The sequence below is a fragment of the Parus major genome, chromosome 18 (assembly GCF_001522545.3).
Source record: "Parus major isolate Abel chromosome 18, Parus_major1.1, whole genome shotgun sequence".
In the NCBI taxonomy this organism is placed as follows: domain Eukaryota; kingdom Metazoa; phylum Chordata; class Aves; order Passeriformes; family Paridae; genus Parus; species Parus major.
In genome coordinates this window covers 6,779,233-6,799,338 of record NC_031786.1, presented here as the reverse complement: position 1 = coordinate 6,799,338, position 20,106 = coordinate 6,779,233, and the positions used below count along the sequence as shown (strand labels likewise).

Genomic DNA, 20,106 nt, shown 5'->3' with positions numbered 1-20,106 from the left:
CAGGCTGGCACTCACTGGACATGGGGCGCTTGGGCTGCGTGGCGAGGTTGATGGTGGCTTCTCTCTCGGGCCCCCAGCCCGCGCCGTTCCTGGCCTTCACCATGTAGCGATAGGGCTGCGACTCCCGCAGGTTCTCAATCAGCACCATGCGCTTCCTGGGCTCCTCAATCAGCACCTTCTTCATGGGCCCAATGGGTACTGCAAGGCATGGGCACACCCGTCACCCAGCAGGTACAGAGGACCCTCAACACCCCCTGCACTTTGGTGTTGGGATGCAGCCTGGCTCTGGGAAAAAGTGCAGCAGCTCTTTGGGCTGCTCACAAGCAGCAGCATCATCTCAGGGTAATTCCCAAAGCCAGTGCTGAAGTCAGCCTACAGGGGAAGTCTTCTGTTGCTAGTGTGTCACAAATAACACTTTCCTGGCATCCCATCTCTTTATAGACCTATGAGCTAAGTTTTTAAGATGAAAAATAACATAAAACACTATGAAATTGAATGGGGACAGTTTTCTGGCATTAGCAGGGTTAAATCCTGACTGTCAATTTTTCTATCTCTTTCATCAAGAAGTGACCCATCCAAACCCCAGTTCTCAAAAGAAACATGCCTGGAGCTGTTCTGGCTCTGCTGCTGTGGTTTGGGACTGGTCCAGCCTGCAAAACGTGTCCTCCAGCCCCTAAGCCTGCCTGTCCCATCCAAAAATGAGCTCCTACCATTGTCCTCGTTGACAGGCCCATAACTGACTTCATAGGCCGTGATCACCCCGTTGGTTTCTGCAGGCTCAGCCCAGCTCAGCTGGGTCACGGTGGAAGACACGACGTTGAACGCCAAGCGCCCGGGCTCGCTGGGCACTGGGAAAGCAAAATCAAAGGGTCCCCATCACTGCAAGTCAGGACCCAGTGGAGACCCAGAGCTCCTGAGATCACTGCAGTGGGAGACACCCAGTGCTTGACCCTGAGGCCAGCAGAAGCTCAGGGCTGGAGCCCTGACCCCGGTGCTGGGTGCAGAGGTACAAACTCGCTCCCACGTGGAGGGAAGGGAGGTGTGGGGTCACTCACCCTCCTCCAGCGTGCGGCAGTGGATGATGTCTGAGTAAATCCCTTCTCCCATGGCGTTGTAGGCACAGACTTGCATCTCGTAGTCGCAGAAGGGGTAAAGGTTTGTCAGCTCTGCTGATGGGGTTTTGACATCAATGAGACGGGCTTCTGACTCAGGGTCTCCCTGGATCCAGTATTTCACCTGGCAAAGCAAGTGCAAGCCGTGATTCCTTCAGAACCTCATGTGATGGGTGAGAATTCCTTGTCTCTTACTAAACCTCTGGGAACAGTGTTGTGCCATTCCTTTCAAATGGGAGGCCAGGACAGTCTGGGCACTACATGGTAAGTGATGGAACCGGAGATGAAGTCACCAAGAATTTTTCTTGCATATCCTCATCCACCAGCAATGGTCCCTCAAGGATGGAGGGGACCAGAAGGGGTGAACTTCTCCCTCCTTCTTTTGTGTGTGTACTTGGACCACTTTGGTACAAATGTCTGTGTGAAACACCTGCAGGAGGAGACCCACACTCTTCTCTGGGATCCACTCACCCCTTACCTTGTACCCCAGGGGTTTTCCTGGTGGAGGAAACCAGTTGAAGCTGATTTCCCTGGAGCTGAGAGCGCGGGCATCGGGATTAAGCGGTGCACTCAGGCGGCCTTTGGGAGACTGGGGCACCTGGCCCAGCCCAGTCATTGAGGGGACACCATCCACCAGCTCTGCAGACAAGAAAGTGTCATCAGTGCCAGCCCTCCCCCTTGGATGAAAAAGAAGGAAGTGTGCCTCTCTCAGCACTGCCCTGCTGTGATAAACACATTATTTATGTTATTGACACAGCTGATGACAGTTTCGCTTGTCCAGCCACAGGAACCACCACACACCATTCATGACAAGTCCTACCTCTCCCTTATTTTTATAGCTTTTCATTCAAGCTCCTAAGGAAAAGGAATTAAGAATCAATTTCCTTTAAAGAAGAGACGATCCAACCTCTCCCCACCCACTGCCTATTCCCACTCGTGCCTCTAGAGGGGGACCCAAATCTACCGGAGCTGGAGGAGCCTCGCTGCGGCTTTTGGGTGAGGATGGCACTCTGGGCACCGCATGGTGCAGGAGGTCCCGCAGCCCCGGCCACCACCCGGCTCCCAGCCCCTAACCTGGGTCAGCAATGGTCACCGTGGTCTGGGGGTAGCGGCCGATCTTGGCGCCGTACTTGGGGTGGAGGAGGTCGATAGCAAATTGCTTGAGCTGGCAGCTGTTGAGGAGGGTGTCTATCTCTGTCAGCTCCAGCAAGGGCACCTGCACCTCCTTTCGGGTCTCCCCAGGCTGGAAGACCAGTTCACCCTCCGTGAAGATGTAGTCCTGAAGCAGAAGGAAGAGGTGTGTTCAGGGTGAGGCTGGATGGGGCTCTAAGCAGCCTGGTCTTGTGGAAGGTGCTCATGGCAGGGGTTTGGAATCTGTAAGGTCCCTTCCAACCCAAACTGTTCCATGGTTCTATGATTACAGCCTGCGATATCCATGAGGCGACTCCCAAAGAGCTTCCCCTCATCCCCCAGTCAATCCTCATTTGCCTCCCAGTGCCCACAGCCCTGGGGGCAGCTGGTACCCTCTGCCTCAGGCACAGGCATCCTCTCAGGACCTCCCTCCCCGAGGGAGCAAGGGATGGAGGAGAACATTTGCCCTCGCGCTGACCTCAAGCCCTGGGTGCCCTCTGTCCCAGCCACATCCTGATAACCCCTCTTCTGCAGCCCCAGGGTTGGCCTTTTCCCAGCCCCACATTCCCACTCCTGTTCCTGCCACAGCCAGGAGCACCACCCTTACCCTGCCACTCTTGGCGGTGAGATCCCGGGTCCTGTAGGTGACTTGGGACTTCCCGTTGTCAATGATCTCCCGGAGCACAGGGATCTTGGCCAGCTTATCAAAGCGGCTGTGGGAATATGCTGGCTGCAGGAAGGTGATGAGGCTGCTGGCTGGAAGGGGCAGGAGAGAAGGAATGTGTAGAGCAAACACACGACAAATCTCATCCCAAACACTCGGGTGTCCTCCCTGAACAGAGTTCCAGTCACCCACAGGTGTGAGATGTGTGTGGAGTGTCATTCCACAGGCTGGAGATTTCCCCACTTCCCATTTGTGCTCCCTGTTTCTAACAGCCAAGTGGGAAGCAGAGGGAAAGTGCTGGGGGCATTAGCACAATAACATTAAAGAGGTTCTGCTTCACACCAGCACTCAAACTGGAGCAGCAGGAATGTGGTCAGCCCATAATCTCTCATGGAATTGGCAGCATCTAAACTTGTGATGGTCAAAGGTTTCTGTCAGCAGGGAAGATGATCCTCTGGATGCATTAAAAGATGCTCCAGTTTAGGCCCAGGTGACCTCAGGAAGGAGTCACCAAGCGAGTCTCTGCTCTGTGACCCGGGGGTGCTCAGATATGCAGACTGTGCCTTACAACACGTCAGTCTGGAGACAGGACACTCAAACACAAACACCTCCACAGTCACAGCCCTTCACCTTGTTCTTTGATGATGGTGATGTTGACAACCCTGCGTCCGATCTTGGCAATGCCATTGGGGACCTCAATGGCCTCCACCTGCAGCTGCTTCTCATCATCATCATCATCCCTGATGAAGAGCGGGACACGGACGTCCACCAGCTCCACGGCCTCTTGGAACTCCACCATTCCCTGAGCATCTGGGGGAAAAGACAAAGGTGAGAGGTGGGAAATAACCCCCTGCCCCCAGCCAGGAGCCAGCGCTGGGCTCTGCTCCCTACCTTGGTCTGAGGTCACAGTGTAATAACCCGGGGCAACCTTCAGGTCATTGAAAGCCTCGTGGGAAACGTGTTTTTCCACCACCTTGATGATGTCTGGCTTGGCTGAGTGCGGGGCAGTGAGCACTGTGTCCACAATGGTGTGGTCCTGCCTGGGAGGAGGGGAGGGAAAGGCAGGTGAGAGCTGAGACCAGAGTACCTCGTGTCACACAGCAGCTGGGGGGGTGTGAGGTGCAGGACACTCAGTACACGTGTGTGTGTGTACAAAAAGGGAGGAGCAGCACCACAGAGCTGCAAATTCCTCTTACCTTTTCCCAGAATTGGGCTGTAACCTGGGGGAATAAAAAAAACCCAACAAATCAGAGTGACTAACACCTTTGGAGAGACAAAGTGCTGTGTGAATCACAGCCCTGTGCAGGTCTGAGCTGCAGCACTGCCCTGCAGGTGCCAACCCACCCCACAGAGCCCCAGCACATGTTCCCTCCTGCCCTGGGTTTCCCAATGAAGCAGGGAACGTGCCCACAGGGGAGAACACATCTGGATCAGGCTGTGGGAAGGAGATACCACTCCCTGCTCAGCACTGGCATCTCCAAATTCCTCCTGGCCTGCACCAGGCACTCCTAAGTTTGCATCAGGCTGAAATTCTGAAGCCAGTGGGAATTCTCCCATTGAGCACCATGCAACCAGGATTTGTTCCTGCTGCTCCAAAGCCAGACTCAGCTGAGATCTCACCACAGCTGGGTGGGCAAAGCACCACACCAGACTTGTGTCACAGACAAGTGACACGCTCCCTCCCAGCACTGCAGATTTCACACCTCTGGTTCACCCCATCACCAGCAGCCCTGGGGGAACCCTGTCCTGCAGGAGTCTCTCCCCCACTGACTCACCTGAACTTGGTCTGCTGGACCTTGTGGCAGCCAGGAATGTGTTTGAAAACGTCGTTCAGCTGCAAGGAGCAGGAGGGACTTTCAGAGCGTATCCCTCACTGAACAGGGATGTGCTCAGGGAGCAGATGCTGCTGCCACAGAACACAGGAGCCACCCCAGGCCCTCCCACACCAGGTTTCTTCCCAGGACACAGCAAGAGGCTGCAAACTGAAACCAACCAGGAGCTTCACATGCCCCAAAGCAAACCCATAATCTCAACAAGATGCTTTGCTAATTCTTACAACTGTGACCTTAAAGATTGTGCATTCTCACAAAAGAAGACAAACTGCTCCTTCCTTTCCATAGCTGTGGGTTCCCAGGGAAGGGGCACTGCCCAGTCCCCTGTGTGGCTGTCCCCAAGGCCAGCTGTCCCCAAGGCCACCCTGAGCCCCCCTTGTGCCAGGCTCCTACGTTCTCCTCCACTTCCTTGCGCAGCTGCTCGCACTCGCGGGTGTCTGGTTTCACCAGGTTCTGCGTGAAAAGCCGGGTCAGCCTCAGGGATAGCCCATAGGGAACTGGAAAGAGAAATTCCCAACTCAAACTCCATCCTTCTTGGCCAGAGAAGGAACCCAGGCAGAAGCTGGAAGCACGGGGACACTCACTGAGGTCCTTGGGGTTGGTGGCAGCGGGTGAGGTGACTCCCTGCCTGTGGACATTGTTGTGGATCTTCCAGCGGACCGTGTCCCGACCCTTGAGCGAGCCGCTGCGCACCAGGGGCGTGTCCAGGTGGTCAGAGGACATGAGGCTCTGGCGGAGCATGTAGTGATCCTCCTTGAAGCCAACGGTGCGACCTGCAGGGCCAGGGGTGGGCTCAGAGCCTGGGCACACTGGAACAACGCCAGCCATCAGCTTCCCAGTGCCAGAGATTCTGTTCTGGGGGATATTTGGGGTTTCCACCATGCTGAGAGTGTTGGGATGTCAGGAGGGGAGTGGGATGGAGAGAGCAAGGGGTGTTCATGAGTGGGGAGAACACATCTCACTAGCTAAGCATTACAAGGGCAGGGAGAGGCAGCAGCAGGATTCCCAGCAGGGCATCCCAGAGCGTGGGACAGGGAAGAAGAGTGGACCAGCAGCTCCAGGACTCCTTGGCTCAGGCTCTCTGCTAGGAGCCTTCTCCCAGAACCACCTCTCCAGCTCACCCCAAACCCAGGAAGGCCGTGCACCCCAGAGCCCTCCCCCCAGGACCAAGGGCTGGTACCTCGTGCGCAGCAGGGAAGCAGGGCCAGGCAAGCCTAGAAAACAAATGGCCAGAGACACCATCACTTTGTGGCCAGGGACAAAACCCTTAGAAAAGCTTAGAGAAGTTTCCATCAGGAAGGATCAACATCAGCAGGGGTGCATGGGCTGTGGATGAATGGGGCTCTCGAGATTATTTTAGCCAGATAGGGGAAATCTGGTTAAAATTTAACCATTGGCTCATGTTTGCAGCAACAGAGGATTGGATCCCACAGGGACATACCCTACCAATGGCCAGGCTGAGTGGATTCTGAAAATTTGTCATGTTTTTGGCCATATCTGGTTCTCTCCCTGGGCTGGGGAAGCCAGCTGAGACACTCACCTTGCAGCAGGCACAGAACTTCCAGCAGAGCAGGAGCAGCAGCCCCAGGAGCAGGATGAGGAAGATGAGCAGTGGGATGAGCCAGAGGAAGCTCCCAGGTGGGCACTCTGCAAGTGACAGCAACGTCAGTCCCAGGCAGCAGCCCCGTGTGGGGTGAGCAGGGAGGCAGAGGGAGAGGCTGGAGCACAGCTCTCTGAGGGATGGAGCAGCCCAGTTAACCTTGGCAATGCCTCACAAGGGGGAAATGCTGTTCACACCTCTGCTCCCACACAGCCCTACCAAAGGGCTGTGCAACAACTTAAAGCAATCCCTGGCAGCAGGGGAAAGGCTCTGATCTCTAAAGGTCTCTGAGGGTGCCACACTCCACCCCTTGCAGCTGATGTGACAGTGTCACCCACCCGTGTCACCCAGCAAGGTGGGCAGGGAGGTGCTGCCTGCAGCTGACCCTGCCCAGGGGCACAGCAAAGGGACAAAGCAGGGATTGAAGGCACTGTGGAGTTCATTACTCTGATCCAGATCCCAGGCTGGACATCCCCTTCTCCTCCCGGGTCCCTGCTCACCTTTGTTCTTCTGCACACGGACGGTGGTGTTGGGGAGGACACTGGGGTCTCCCTCCAGGGTGTAGTGATAGGTGCAATCATCATCCTCATCCTGGAAGGAGCAGTACTCACCAGCCTCCTCTGTGGGGAGAGGGGACACTGCTGTAAACTCTCCAGGGAAGGACTTGGGAGCACCCTGTGTGCACACACACGGAGCAGAGCGCACAGGAGATGCCACACACGTCTGCACCCAGCTCTTCTCACGTTACCTTTCTTCAGCTCCTCCACCATCTGGATCTGGAGCTGGCAGGAGCTGCAGTTCCCTTTCAGGTTGCCTGTCCCCCAGGTCTGGCAGCGGACACAGTCCCGGATGCTGTCACACACAGCCTGGAAGCCCTGGGCAGAGGTGGGGTGGGACGGTCAGGGACACCCCCGGAGACAGGGAGGACACAGCCTGAAAGGCAGCGCTGGAGAGGCAGCTCCTCATCCCAGAGTCAGGGCAAGGTCCAGGTCAAAAAGAAATCACTGAGAACAAGGCTTTATAAGCCCAGTTGTCTCCAAAATCTCTTACACCAACTGCTGGCATTAGGTCAGCAATTAGATCATCTCCAAGGGTTTCAGTGGCCTTTCCAACACATGATCAAGCCAGCTTTCTCCATCCCCATGGGATTAGCCCATGTTTGTCAATGAGGGAATCAAATGTGTTTAAGGCCAGGTTGGGTGGGGCCCTGAGCAACCCCATCTAGTGGAAGGTGTCCCTGCCCATGGCAGGGGAGATGGAATGAGAAGTTCTGAGGTCCCTTCCAATCCAAACCAGTCTGTGATTCTATGAAATGAGTTTTTTCCTCATCTTGAGGCAAATCAGAACAAACCAGAAGCTGAGCCTCAAACCTCTGCCCATCACCAAGGTGCAGATAAACACAGACAGACTCTCAACAGTTGCTGCTGGTGAACAGGAGGGCAAAGAAAGCCTGCGGCTACAAAGCAGCTCCCATGCCAGCCCCTCCCTGCCCACAGGACAGGTGAGACAAACCCTCTCTCAGGATTTCATTCCTGGCTGAGATGTGCCTTCATCTCTGCTTTGCCTTTCTCCCCTGGAGGCTCCGCATGGGGATAAGTGATGAAGCCAGAGGGACTCACCAGGGAGTAGCTGATTTCACAGGTGGAGCTGGTGTAGAGCGAAGCCATGTCACAGATGCATCTGCCACATTCACACCTCCCGTGGTTATTGCAAATGCCCTGGGAGAGAAGAGGTGACAGCCTGAGAGCAGCGCTGGGACTCAGCAGGGCACCTCGGTGACCCGGGGGTTCCAGCGCTGGGGCAGGTCCCCGCAGCCCTGCTGGAGCAGTGTTCTGGGGGGTGGGACAGCACCTACCCCTCGGCTGTCGATGCAGGTGTCATTGCTCGTGGGACATTCGCAGCCCGGGCCCTCCCAGCCGCTCTCGCACACACAGGCGCCCCTGGAGCAGCGGCCACGATCTGGGGTGAGAGCGGGGATTACCTGGGCCCCGGTGCTGTGCCATTCCCCCAGCCCTGCCTGTGGCTCCCCCACCTTCCCTGGGGGTGCACAGGGGCTGCAAACAGACTCCACAGCATCCTCCCTGCAGCTCATCACTGGTCACTTCATCCCCCGTGCCAGTGCCACCAGCCCGGGACACCCTGTCTGAGCCACCAGACCCAGCTCATCCCCGAGCTGGGGGGCTCTGGGGGTGCTCTCACCGTTGCAGAGGAAGCCGGAGGTGCGCGGGCACTGCAGGACATCGAACTCGCAGAAGGCGCCGTCGAAGCGCAGGCTCTGGTCCTCGGAGTAGCACTGGCACTTCCCGCACAGGCACTCCCCCCGGCCCGAGCACGGCTCCACCTCCCCGGGACGGATGCAGGCTTCGTTGTTGGGGGATGACGCCGGGGAGCAGTCACACGTGTCCCCTCGCCTGGGGATGGAGATGGTGCTGAGAGAGGCAGGAGCAGAGCACAGCACTGCAGGGTCCTGGGCAGGATGCTCAGGGCAGGAACGTGTGTCACTGTGGGTCCCCAGACACAGCAGGGTCCCTGGCAGGGGTGTGGGATCTGGCCATGTGGGATCTGGCCATGTGGGACCTGGCCATGTGGGACCTGGCCATGTGGGACCTGGACACAGTCCTTACCAGCCCGGGTGGCAGATGCACTGTCCACAGACAAAGTTCCCATGGAAGCTACACTTGGGGGAGTTCAGCTCTTGTTGCTGGAAGTGAAGAGAGAAGAAGAGTTGCTGAGTGGGCCCAGCTGCCCCCAAGACCCTTTCAGGAATCAGAAGGGCAGCTCCAAGGGCAAAGTTTTGCCCTGAAGACCAAACTCTGCCATAGGACATCAGACCCAGCTCGGAACAGGCAGTGATGGAGATCTTGGCCAGGCTGAGCATCACTGAGGGGTCAAGCAGGACCAACACATTCCCACCCCAGGCTGGCCAGAAGAAGGACTCCTTTTTCTGCATCACCCCACCTGCTCACAGGGACACACGTCGCAGACGACAGCAGCTGACACCGTGAGGCTGTCGCTCAGGGACGTGGGTTTCACGTGGATGACTCCGTGCCGCTCCTTCTCGGGGAGGCTGCAGACGTGCTGCCCACCAATGTACTCCAGAGCCTTCACGTGCATGTGGAACTTGCTCTAAAGGAAGGGACACACTGCAGGGATGAGCCAGCTCCCACATCCCAGCCGGACACGGGGAGCTCATCCCCCCCATACACCTTCCCTCCGCTGCCATCCGAGGACTTACCACTTTTCCACGGGTGATGTGGAAGGAGCCGGATTCTGTCTTTTCAAATACCGAGGAGGTGAACTCTGTCTTCAGGGCTCTGGGGGTGAAGTCAGCCCGGATGTCCATCTTGGAGCGGATGCGCTGGGCGGCAGAGGATAAACACAATGTTGGTTTTCAGCGGTACCTGGTGACCACTCCATGGCCTGCTCCAGAGGGGACACATCCTGCCTTCTGCCTGCTCTCCTGCCCAGGAGGTGCCCACCCTCTGCCCTCCCTGGGAGCCAGGGTGAAGCTCCAGAGAGCACTGTTACCTCAAAGGCTGTGCGGAGCAACTCCACAATGTTGGAAGAGTCTTCCTGGAGCACCCCGATCTCAGAGATGGGGAAATACTTGTGCAGCTTCTGCAGAGAGACAGGAACTCTCTGAGCCAAGGCCTCAGAACCCTCCTCTTTCACAGGAGTGGGCTCTGCTTTGAGCAGGACTTGGACCAGAGACCAAATGTCCCTTCCAACCTAAATTACTCTCCAGCTCTGTGCCTCCTGCTGCTTTACAAGAAGCAGAAATCAACACAGGGAGACCTCTAGGAGCCCAGATTCCTGCACCCAGTAGTACATCCTGAGACCTCCCACAGCCCAGAGCAGCCCCCAACACAGCGTGGCACCCTCCCAAATACCAAGGTGTTGGTTTAGCACTTAAGGACAAGCGATGGGAGAACACTTTCTCCTCACAGCCGAGCTGAGGCACAGGTCCTGGAGCAAAGGTGGCATCACTGCCGTGGTCTCCTCACCTCATAGTAGCTGTAGGAGTGGTTGGTGACAGCAAAGATGGGGATGATGTTGTGCTGGCCCAAGAGGCGCACGAGGGTGGGCACTGAGGGGTAGTCCTGCTTGGTGTCGTACACGTAGGTGCCGTGGCTGTCCAGGTGACACTGCTCATCATTCCTCGCCAGGATCCCTGCCAGCACGTTGGTACCATCAGCTTCGTAGTGAAAGGCAGATTCGGTGGAGAACACGAGCAGGTGAGTGCTGTCCTTTCTCCAGCCGATCTTATCCTGCAGCCAGGGAGGGGGAGAAGGGACCTTTATCTGTGTGCCTCCCAAACCCCTGCACAGCACTTGCAGCCTTTGGCAGGCTGGAATACCCAGGGGACAAGGCAGCACGTGCACCTGGCAGCACACGCAACCAGCCATGTGTCCCCAGGAATCCCAGCACTCATCCACACCCGCAAAGCGTGGGGAGTCTCCCACCCAGCAGCTCGGTGCCAGGCACCAGTGTGTACAGGGGGCAAGCCCACGCTTCCCTGGACATGTCTGGAGCTGCGCTCATGGCTCAGCCAAGCCCAAGTGGGCTCTCTTCCAGGGAGCAGAGTTTCATCATCACAGGCATGGAGGGGGACAGAGCAAAGAGGACACACATCATGCCCAGCAAGCAGCTCCTGCACTGGGCATCAAGCACCAGGGCACATATTCTAAGGCTTAGGGAAAACTGGGGGGACAAGAACCAACTGTGGTGAACTGGGGCTCCCTGGCTGCTGTGTCAACTGCCCTGTGTGTGGCTGTTCTGCTCATCAGTGGGCATCAGGAAGATCCTAATTAAATTAAAAACACTGCCCTGGGCACCCTCACCTTGCAAACAGCTGTCTGCAGGATGGCATCGAAGCCGCCCTCGGGGGCATCCAGGTTGCCGGAGATGCGCTCCTTGCTGAGCTCCTGGCTGAAGTGGTTGATGTTGCTGGTCAGGCGGATGACGTGCTTGAAGGAGAACGGGGAGTCGGCGTTGTGCCAGGGCTCACGCAGCCTAGGAGAGATGGAACCAGGGGCCTTGTGTGGGGCAGCAGCCAAGAGATGCTAGGGTGCAAGGAGAGGAAATGTGGGGAGAGTCCCTCAAGGGAAGCCATGGAGCTGAGCAGCTCAGCCACCAGCACTCAGAGGGAGAAGGGACGAGGGCAGAGACTGAGGGGAAGACAAGATGTGCAGTCAGTTGTGGCAGAGCAGGGAAGGTCTGAAAGCAGAGGATGACACTGCTGGCACTGTCACAGCGCTACAGCAAGCCCTGAGGGATGAGGAGACCAGGGAAGACACTGGCAGTGAAGGTAGAGATGGATGGAGGCTCTTGCACTGCTGACACTGAAAGCCATGAAGAAACAGAAGGCACTTTCTGCTCCCTCTACTCCCACCTCAGGGACCCATGGGGCTCACTCACTTTTCAGGTCTCATGTCTGTCTGAGGGGATGAGACTTTGTCCACAAACTTGCCGAATCCAATGGTGTAATTGGAAGTCAGGGCTTTCAGGAAGTCCGCTGGGAGGGGAGGAAAGGGGAGACACAAAGAGATGCCTGTGAGCTCCCTGCTCCAGGGAAAGAAGTCCTTATGTGGGCATCTTCTCTGCTGGTCAGTTCTTAGATAAGATTCCCAAACTGTCATATTTTAAGATCTTTGGGTTTTTATAGGGCAGAAGCCTACACCCCCTTTGGCAGCTCCAAAGCTGGAGCTTCTGCAATAGCACCCAGCAGGTTGAAGATGCCAAAGGCCCTGCCCAGCCCAGCTCTGAGGGGCACCAGCTGGGCTGGAAGGGGATGTGAGCATCCCTGCAGGTCCAGAGAGACATCCCCACACAGGGCTGTGATAATGAGAAGCTCTAATTAAAACAGACATCTCTCAGCCCGTTGCCAGCTGCATCCCCCTCTCTGGTGCTGGCAGAGGTCTCACAGCCACAGGCAGGAGTGAGCTGCCTGCCTTCATCAGGAACAGGCTCCCCTCTTCTCCCAGCTCTGCCCTCACCTAGGTTATGCCCCATGCTTTTGAGGTTGTCCAGATCATCAGACATGGAGTAGGAGAAGTCCATGAGGATGTAGAGATCCACAGGGCTCTCCTTGGGCTGGAAGACATTCATGTCGAAGCTCATCTCCTCCCCAGCCCGCAGCCGCATGTACATGGCCTGGGGGGACACCTGGGTCCTCTGCAGGGACGTGTTGATACTGGAATTCTGTGAAGGAGAGGGACGTGAAGGGGATGGACTCCATCCCAGGAGGACACAAGGAGCAGGGAGATGTGTGGGAAGCACAAAGGCAGGGATGAGCACCCTCCCCTCCCTCGTGTACCATCCAACAGGCTCCCACACACCCACTCCTGTCCAGCCAGGATGCTCTCATCTCCAGAGGGATGAGAGAATTTTGCTTACATCTGCTTTGTCTGCAAGGTCAGCCCAGCCTGGATCAGGAGCAGTGGCCCACAGGTCCCCCAGCTAGTGAAGGCATTGCTTTTGGGTAGACCCTACCTAAATAGCCATCTGGGCTTTGTACTTTTCCTGCTGAGGAGCCTAGAGAAGGATGAAGGACATGAAGGACCCCTCAGGACAGGCTGGGCAGGGGCTGTGTCCCCAGCACACACCTTCAGTGTCCTCATCTCCCCCTGGGTGTACACGATGCTGGCCTCGCCGCAGCCCGAGCGCAGCAGGTTCTCCCGCAGGTCACAGCGCGGCTCCTCAAAGCTCTGCCAGGGGGCAAGAACAGCATCAGAGCTGCAGAAAGCACCAGATCCACTGAGAAAGGGGGAAATACACAGGGCAGGAAGCAGGGTCCTGTGCCCAGAGCAGTAGGAGCCTTTGGGAGCAGGAGTGGGGCAGAGAGATGGGGATGAGTCTCGCACAAAACCAAACCATCAGCTGAAATGTGACCACCAGCGAGTTACTGGGCTGTGTGGGATAAAACTCTCCTCCATCCTTTGCACACATTGTTTCTGCTACACTGACACTTTCTGATAAACCTCTTTATTGCTGCAATTCTGCCCTGGATTCCCATCCCTCCCCATTTTTCACACCAGAAGGAAATCCACATTGCAGCTTTTCCCATCCAGAAGAGAAGCTGGATTCAGAAGCTGTCCCTCTCCCACGGAGGGTGGTGGGTCCCTCCATCAGCAGGGTGGGAAGTGGAGCCCCAGGCTGCCCTGCAGGGTCTCACCTCGTCGGTGCAGAAGGAACAGTCCTTATCCACCCGGATGCACTCGGTGCAGCTCTTTGCCCGGGACAGCACACAGCGGTTGTCTGCCAGGAAAGATCAGGGCATCAGGGATGGGGAAAACACAGTGAGCTGTGGGAGGGTGTGAGGAAGGCTGATCCCATGGAGAGATGGAGGTTTTGTCTGGTTAGTGGAAAGTGGCTGCAAAACAGCAGCAGGGTAGCAAGGGAGGGTCCCCAAAAGCTGGGGAGATGGAAAACAGCAGGAAAAGGACAGAGCAGGTGTTCTCCAGGTGGTGTTTCTGGAGCTCAGGACAGGCACACACAGTCCCCAAGGGGAGGAGGCAGACAGAGCTACCACAGCTCCACTCACTTTTGCTCCATTGGCAGAGGCCGGTGGCGCACAGCAGGGACAGGAGCAGCACCCTGGCACATGCCCGTGGCAGCACATTCATCCTCTTCCTCCTGAAATGAAGGGGTTGCTACATTGCAGAGAGCCAAGAGATGGAAATGGAGCTGGACATGACCAGGGCAGCTCCCACAGAGCCCCTTCCCAGCCCCACCAGGGTGGGACACCCCTCACACCCCAGGGAAGCTGAGGCTGGAAGCAATTGCTGAGCTCTGCATGGCAGGGCACAAAACAAAGCCAAAGACAGTTTGTACTCTGCTCAGGCATCTGCAAAAGGCTCCAAATCCCTGGCAATGACACCCCTGTAACCTGGAGTTGGGGTGCCCAGCTCGACATCAGGGGTTGGAGCAGGCAGCTGGAGCACAGGAGGCTCCCAGACAAACCCAGCACCATCCTCCCATGTGAGCACTGACACTGCTTTTCCTGGTAGGTTAGGAAAAAAAAAGAGGAAAACAAAGTGAATTGTCCACATGTCTCCCCAAAAGCAACACTGACCCCTCCCTTCAGCTATTTCCTATCACACTAAGAGTTTCCAGGATGGTCAAGCCAACAATAAAGAGAGGGTGAGGCCTTGGGAAATGCCAGGCTTGGGGTTTTGGAGTTCTTGAATGAATTTGTGGTTTTGAGAGCCTGGCAGCTCCCCTTTGCCCTGTCCAGGGCAGCAGGACCCCTTGATTAACACAGAGGTCAAATCCTAAACAGAGGGAACCATTCTCCCCTCACCACACCTGACTGAGGAAACTCAGCGCCATCCAGAAGTCAGCATTTGGATGTGGTAAATAAAGGCACAAAGCTGGAACTCGAGTTCTGCAGCTGCTGTGCCAGAGGTTCAGCCTTGCACACAGCAAGGGGAGCAAGTGAGAGCAGCCAAGGAAAAAACAACAGTGTAGAGTTATCATTAAATCATCTCCTTCCTGGTAGATGCAATTGTGAAATACAAAATGTGAATGAATTCTTATAGCTTTTTGCTGTTTCAGCCCTGACTCTAAAATGAAAAGAATGTGAAAGGCACTTAGACAGAGAAGGGAAGCAAGAAAAGTTGTTTTTGCGGTAACAAACAGTTCCTGGGGGACATCCAGCACACAGAACAGTCACCTGGAGATTCAGCTGCTCACAGCCTGGGCTGGCCTGCAGGGAAACCCCTGGAAAGACCCAACCTGACTCAACAGCAACAGATCCCACTTGGCCTCTGCAGCCAGTGGAATACATTGAATGCAGCAATTGTTGTGACACAGGGCTCAACCAACCCAGCATCAACAGCACAGGACATCTTCCCTTGGTGGCTGCACTTGGCTCCACGTGAGAGTCACTGGGTACACAGGCAGCAACTGACAGGACTTTGGTATCTCATTCATCCTGCCAGCTGTACCAGAGGGATTTAGCACAGTCATTAATGCCCAGTGGCTCAAATGTGAGAAGCACGGGAGCCTCGGGGCAGCATCTCCAAAGTGAAACTTTGCTGTTCCTCAGCCTGCAGCCAACGTGCAGTTTTACCAATGGGCAGCTGTTCTTACTGGTGAAAGGTACCAGCTGAGCAAGGGAACTCCTCAGCTTCCCTCCTGCCACACTGACTGTCCCCAGGCAGGCCCTTTGCAGGTTTGGCTTTGGGTGGTTCCTGTCCCCCCAAGTCCAGTTGCAGCGCTGGCTCTGAGGCCACCATTCCTCACCTGGCACATGCCCATGACCTCCTTCAGTCCTCACACCAAATGCTGTGTCCCTTGCCACTGACACAGGTAGATTTTGAAGCCAGGAAAATCCCTTTTTCCTTGCTCTGCCCCAGCCCAGGACAGCGCTCTGGAGACGTGGGGAGGTGCCAGTTACAGGTGGGATGCAAGGGTAGGGAAGAAATCCTCAGAGCCCATGGAAGGAAAACAAAAACATCACCTGAACACTCAGCAAATCCAATCTCCCATCATGGCATGGGCCACAAGGAAAGGATTGAGTATGGGACCAGACTGCTCAGCTCACAAGGACCTAATGCCTCTTCCTTTAATCACCAGTTAGGAAAAAGTCACCAAGGAACGGATGGACACACCCTGGGCCTCTGGCACATAAATTGCTATCATGTCTTTTCAAGTGCTGAGATAGAAGGCCATAAAATCCTGCTTAATATTAACAACCTGTTGCCCTGTGAGCCACCAAACTTCAAGGATTTTGCTGGGCAGATGCCAGCAGGCCAGGCACTGATGGCACAGAGCACGGCCACTGCAGGAATGCAGCCTGCAATATTTGTGCAAAAATATGGGAGTGGCCACCCCTTACTTTCAGAAGTGTCCTCTGGAAGGGAAAACACCGCTTTCACTTCAGGAAAGCTGCAGGATTTGGTTTGGTTGGGTTTTCCTGACGACAACAACAAAAATACTGTTCAGTTGTGCAAAAACAAGGAGAAAGGCAGAGTAGCTCCTGGCTGCACATAAACTTCCTACCACCTCCCAGACCTGCTCCAGCATTTCCTCTTGGTCTCCTCTTGCTCCCCCAGCCTTTACCCTGCCCCTCAGCACAGACAACAAACCTGCTCCAGGAATTTGCCAGGAACCCTCGAGTCTGGAGGAGCTGGGACTGGCTACCTCAACCCCAAAAATCCAGGCTATGCTCCAAACAGCCCACAGCACTGAGACAGAGGACAGGGTTGGAATGGCAGATGGGGGAGAGGGAGCAAGGAGCAGGTTGTGATGAGCCACAGAGCAGCAGCAGGAGCCTGGTCCCAGCTGCCACATGGACAGGGGACACCCGGCAGGTTGGGACACAGGAGTGGCAAAGTGAGGGAGATGCTCAAGCTGTGAGTTCCCAAGCACAGCCTCTCCTCTCTTGGGTGGGAGCTGCTCTTTCCATGGCTGCAGCCACGGGGGCTGTGCAGGGCACTGACCCTGGATCAGGCATCAAGGACTAGCCATGTGTCCCTGTGTGCTGAGGACGGGCAGTGCAGCCATGGCCCAGGGGATCAGGGACACTCAGCTCATGCTCTCACCCCTGCACATGTGGTGCCACAGAGCTGCTGGGACCACACTCCAAAACCTGGAAATTGTCAAGCCAGACTCCCAAAATCTCGACCCACATATCAAATCATTACTTACACACAAAATCACACTGGTCTTGTTTTCTTTACCTTCCCCATCCATTTCCCCTCCTTCCCCAGGTGTGCTCCTGGGAGGCTCCATGTGAGGGTCTCCATTTGTTGTTTACAGCTGCCAGGCTGAGCTCCAGACCCCAGACAGCCCCCAGCACCCTCCAGCTGGGGACAGAACAGAGCAGGACCCAGCCCGGGCACCCACATGGAGCTGCTGGGAGCGGCTTTGTGGCCAGCACCCCCCGTGCTGTGAGGGGCTGGTGGCTGTGGGACCATCTTCCCCGGGCTCGGGCAGGGGGGAACCCCAAGGAGCAGAGGCAGGAAGGGCACGACCCTGCCTGGGGACTGCCCAAATGCCAGCACAGCCCCAGAACCCTCCCGTTCCCTCCATGTGCTCTCCCTGCCCCTTTCACTGCTCCTTTGGCCCCACAAGACACTTTCCCCCTCTTTCTCCTGCGTGTGCGCTCCTCATCGCCCTTTTCCCCCACCTAACCCATGCCCCTCACACCAATCCTATCCCGTTTGCTGTTCCCTGTCCATTTCAGATCCACCAATTTGCAAATACCCCAACACCTGCAGTTCAGCAAAGCCCACCCTGAACCCCCCACTCTCTCCTGGCCTTTTCCCCTTGCTCCGCCCTTGCAGGGGCAGCCACCAGTTGTGGAAAGCAGCCCCGGTGGGCTCCGGGGGCACCCACAGCCCGGCTGACCTCGCACATTTTCACCCGTGGAAGCTTTCCCTGGGTGCCAGCTCGGAGGCTCAGCAGCCTTTCCCCTGGAGCTGGGCTGAGGGACAGGACAAGCCCTGAAACCCCCAGCAGCTGTCCCCAAAGGGCTCTGCTGTCCCACCCTGACCCCAAATACCTGAGACACAAACCCGGAGCCGTGCAGCCCCCAAAGCCCTGCCCGGCCACCAGCGTCGCCTTTCCCAGCCGGAGGCACCGGACGGCAAAAAACGGGAAAAGCAGAGGGAGCAGGCGGGCAGGGGCTGAGCCCCTTGTCCTGCCCACCTGTCCCGCATTAATTCACTGCCCGCTTCATCAAAGCAGCAAAGTTCAAGCGAGCCGGACGCTGCAGAGCACAGATGAATTAATTCCACAAACCTCATTAGCGCTGGGTCTGACTGCGAGTCCAAATCCTCTGCCGCAGCCCGAATAAAAGGCACCCACACACCAAGCCAAGAAATTCTTCCGAAGGCAGAGGGGGAACGCGCTGCTTCGCTGCTGCAACTTGATTTCCAGCTTTGGGCTTTTCTTTCTTTTTTATTTATTTAATTTTTTCCCTCCCTCCTCTCTATTTTGAGTCCTTTTTCTCTTTCCGGTTAAACGTCAAGTCCCGGTCCGGGGGGGAGCGCAGCCAGCCCGCGGTCCCACATAACTCCCTGTCCCCTCCAGTCAAATATTCCACTTTGTTCTCACTGCCCGCGCTGCCGCCTCGCCCTCCCGAGGGGCTGCCTGGCAGGAAAGGTGGGAACTGCGATAAATGAGACTGGATCCCAGGTGAGGAGAAGTTTTATCCCAGCCGGGAGGGAGGAGGGGGTGCCCGTGACGCAGGGCTGGCATTAGCTGCTCCCTCACACACCTGGCCGGGCAGGCACAGCCCTCTGGAGCCTCCCTCCGAGCAAGCACCATCCCACAGGAGCGGGGCTGAGGGAAGGCGCTGTGCTGGGCAGGGAGCCTGGAGGGGCTGCTCGGCCTCACCTGCCTGCTCAGGGCACAGCTCAGGGAGCTCCCCGACCTCCCCCGGCCCGGGTTTCTCCTCCCAGTTTCCCCCTGGCACGAATGGGAGGTGTCACCCTCAGAGCTCAGGTAATTCCTGGCTGAAATATCAGGGAAATCCCTGCCCCGACAACCTGCAGATGCGGAGCCCAGGCTCGGCGCTTTGCAGGCAGAGAGGATGGGTCTGCATCCTGCTTTATGCAGGGCATGGGCACGGCAGACACTCCTCACCTGCAGTAAATCTGAGAGTCAATGCAAGCCCTTGTGGCACCATGAAGGAGAACCATCCATACCTGCATCCCAGCATGGTGCCAGGCTGTCACAGGCAGCAATCCCACGGCTGATTCCAGTCCTTCTGCTGAGCTTGAGCCAAATCCCCAATCCAAGGAACAGCAGAGGAGAGCTTGGAGTTCAGGTGAGGTTGTTTTCCTTTCCACAACACCCTTTTGCTTTAGTCTGGGGTTGGTCACAGCTCAGAACCACTCACACTTTCCAGAGTGGAGCACACACATCTTGGAGCAGATGCAGTGGCAAAGGCTGCATTTCAGCTCCCTGATAGATGCCCTGAGCTTCAACACAAACAATAGCAACAGCCAGATGAAAAAATGGCACATTTCCTGCCTGACTTGGAGATTAAAATTACGAGCAGGGAAATTCTGCCCTCCTTGCTCTCAGTGGGGCATTACAGAGGCTGCTGCTCAGCAGAACTGATTGAAAGGTGAGGAGCAGGACTCCTTTCACTACAAGAATTTAGGAAGCTCAAGTTAATATATGCAAACTGCCTTAGCCCCAGGATAAAGGAGGATGTGCTTGTGCCATTAAAAACTGCAGCAAATGGGAAACAGACAGGGGTGCAGGAGAAGATGGCCCAGGCAGTTTCAGTCTGGCATTTCCGAGTTTCCCAACACATGACTTGGCTACCCCAGCCCTTTTGGAGATGTGATTTCCTAGATTTAAACAAAAGTTCTGAAAATGAATGAGGTTTGGTGTTGTTTTTATAAAAACACATCAAGATAGCGACTGCAAAATGAGAGCTGGGACATGAGAGAAAATAAAGGCAGTGCAGGACCAGGCTGTGAGTGCCAGGTGCTGATGCTTGAGCTGCTGGTGAAGAGCAAATCGTTCCCATGGAGGGGCTGAAGGCTCCTGCTGTGCCTCAGGAGCCACAGCTGCGGGAGATGTTGAACACTGCAGATGAAATTAAAACTGGGCTTCAGTTCCCAAAATGGGAGAGGAGCTTGTGCTGGTGCTCACAGACGTGTCTGGTCACCTCACCAGCCCCATCCCACCTCCCACTGGTGCAATTTTCCTCTTTGAGGTAAGCAATGCTGCCACTGCAGTTGAAAAAGCCAATTTAGGCTGCAGGCAAGAAGCAGAGTAGTAAAAAAACCCAGTTATTTTAGT

At 56.1% G+C, this 20,106-nt stretch overlaps 1 protein-coding gene across 5 annotated transcripts in view; it reads right to left on the bottom strand.

Moving 5' to 3' along the window:
• The window catches only part of ITGB4 (integrin subunit beta 4), a 28,591-nt gene extending 9,280 nt beyond the window's left edge, over positions 1-19,311 (bottom strand). For 4 of the 5 annotated variants that reach the window (XM_033518607.1, XM_015645583.2, XM_015645588.2 and 1 more), the window contains exons 1-31: positions 18,996-19,311; positions 13,883-13,974; positions 13,514-13,596; positions 12,945-13,046; positions 12,336-12,540; positions 11,758-11,854; positions 11,181-11,352; positions 10,344-10,607; positions 9,868-9,957; positions 9,575-9,697; positions 9,298-9,465; positions 8,964-9,040; positions 8,539-8,750; positions 8,195-8,298; positions 7,959-8,057; positions 7,088-7,214; positions 6,840-6,959; positions 6,280-6,386; positions 5,920-5,953; positions 5,324-5,512; positions 5,133-5,236; positions 4,683-4,741; positions 4,104-4,127; positions 3,799-3,947; positions 3,538-3,717; positions 2,851-2,999; positions 2,187-2,391; positions 1,591-1,751; positions 1,056-1,236; positions 711-848; positions 16-198 (exon numbers count right to left, since the gene is read on the bottom strand). In XM_033518607.1, the coding sequence (XP_033374498.1) occupies positions 16-198; positions 711-848; positions 1,056-1,236; positions 1,591-1,751; positions 2,187-2,391; positions 2,851-2,999; positions 3,538-3,717; positions 3,799-3,947; positions 4,104-4,127; positions 4,683-4,741; positions 5,133-5,236; positions 5,324-5,512; positions 5,920-5,953; positions 6,280-6,386; positions 6,840-6,959; positions 7,088-7,214; positions 7,959-8,057; positions 8,195-8,298; positions 8,539-8,750; positions 8,964-9,040; positions 9,298-9,465; positions 9,575-9,697; positions 9,868-9,957; positions 10,344-10,607; positions 11,181-11,352; positions 11,758-11,854; positions 12,336-12,540; positions 12,945-13,046; positions 13,514-13,596; positions 13,883-13,974; positions 18,996-19,009 (4,012 nt within the window). In that variant the 5' untranslated portion in view covers positions 19,010-19,311. Of the gene's footprint in view, positions 1-15; positions 199-710; positions 849-1,055; positions 1,237-1,590; positions 1,752-2,186; positions 2,392-2,850; positions 3,000-3,537; positions 3,718-3,798; positions 3,948-4,103; positions 4,128-4,682; positions 4,742-5,132; positions 5,237-5,323; positions 5,513-5,919; positions 5,954-6,279; positions 6,387-6,839; positions 6,960-7,087; positions 7,215-7,958; positions 8,058-8,194; positions 8,299-8,538; positions 8,751-8,963; positions 9,041-9,297; positions 9,466-9,574; positions 9,698-9,867; positions 9,958-10,343; positions 10,608-11,180; positions 11,353-11,757; positions 11,855-12,335; positions 12,541-12,944; positions 13,047-13,513; positions 13,597-13,882; positions 13,975-18,087 lie in introns of all 5 variants that reach the window. The other variant, XM_015645582.3, reaches the window with a different exon arrangement.
• Between the last annotated feature and the right edge of the window lie 795 nt (positions 19,312-20,106).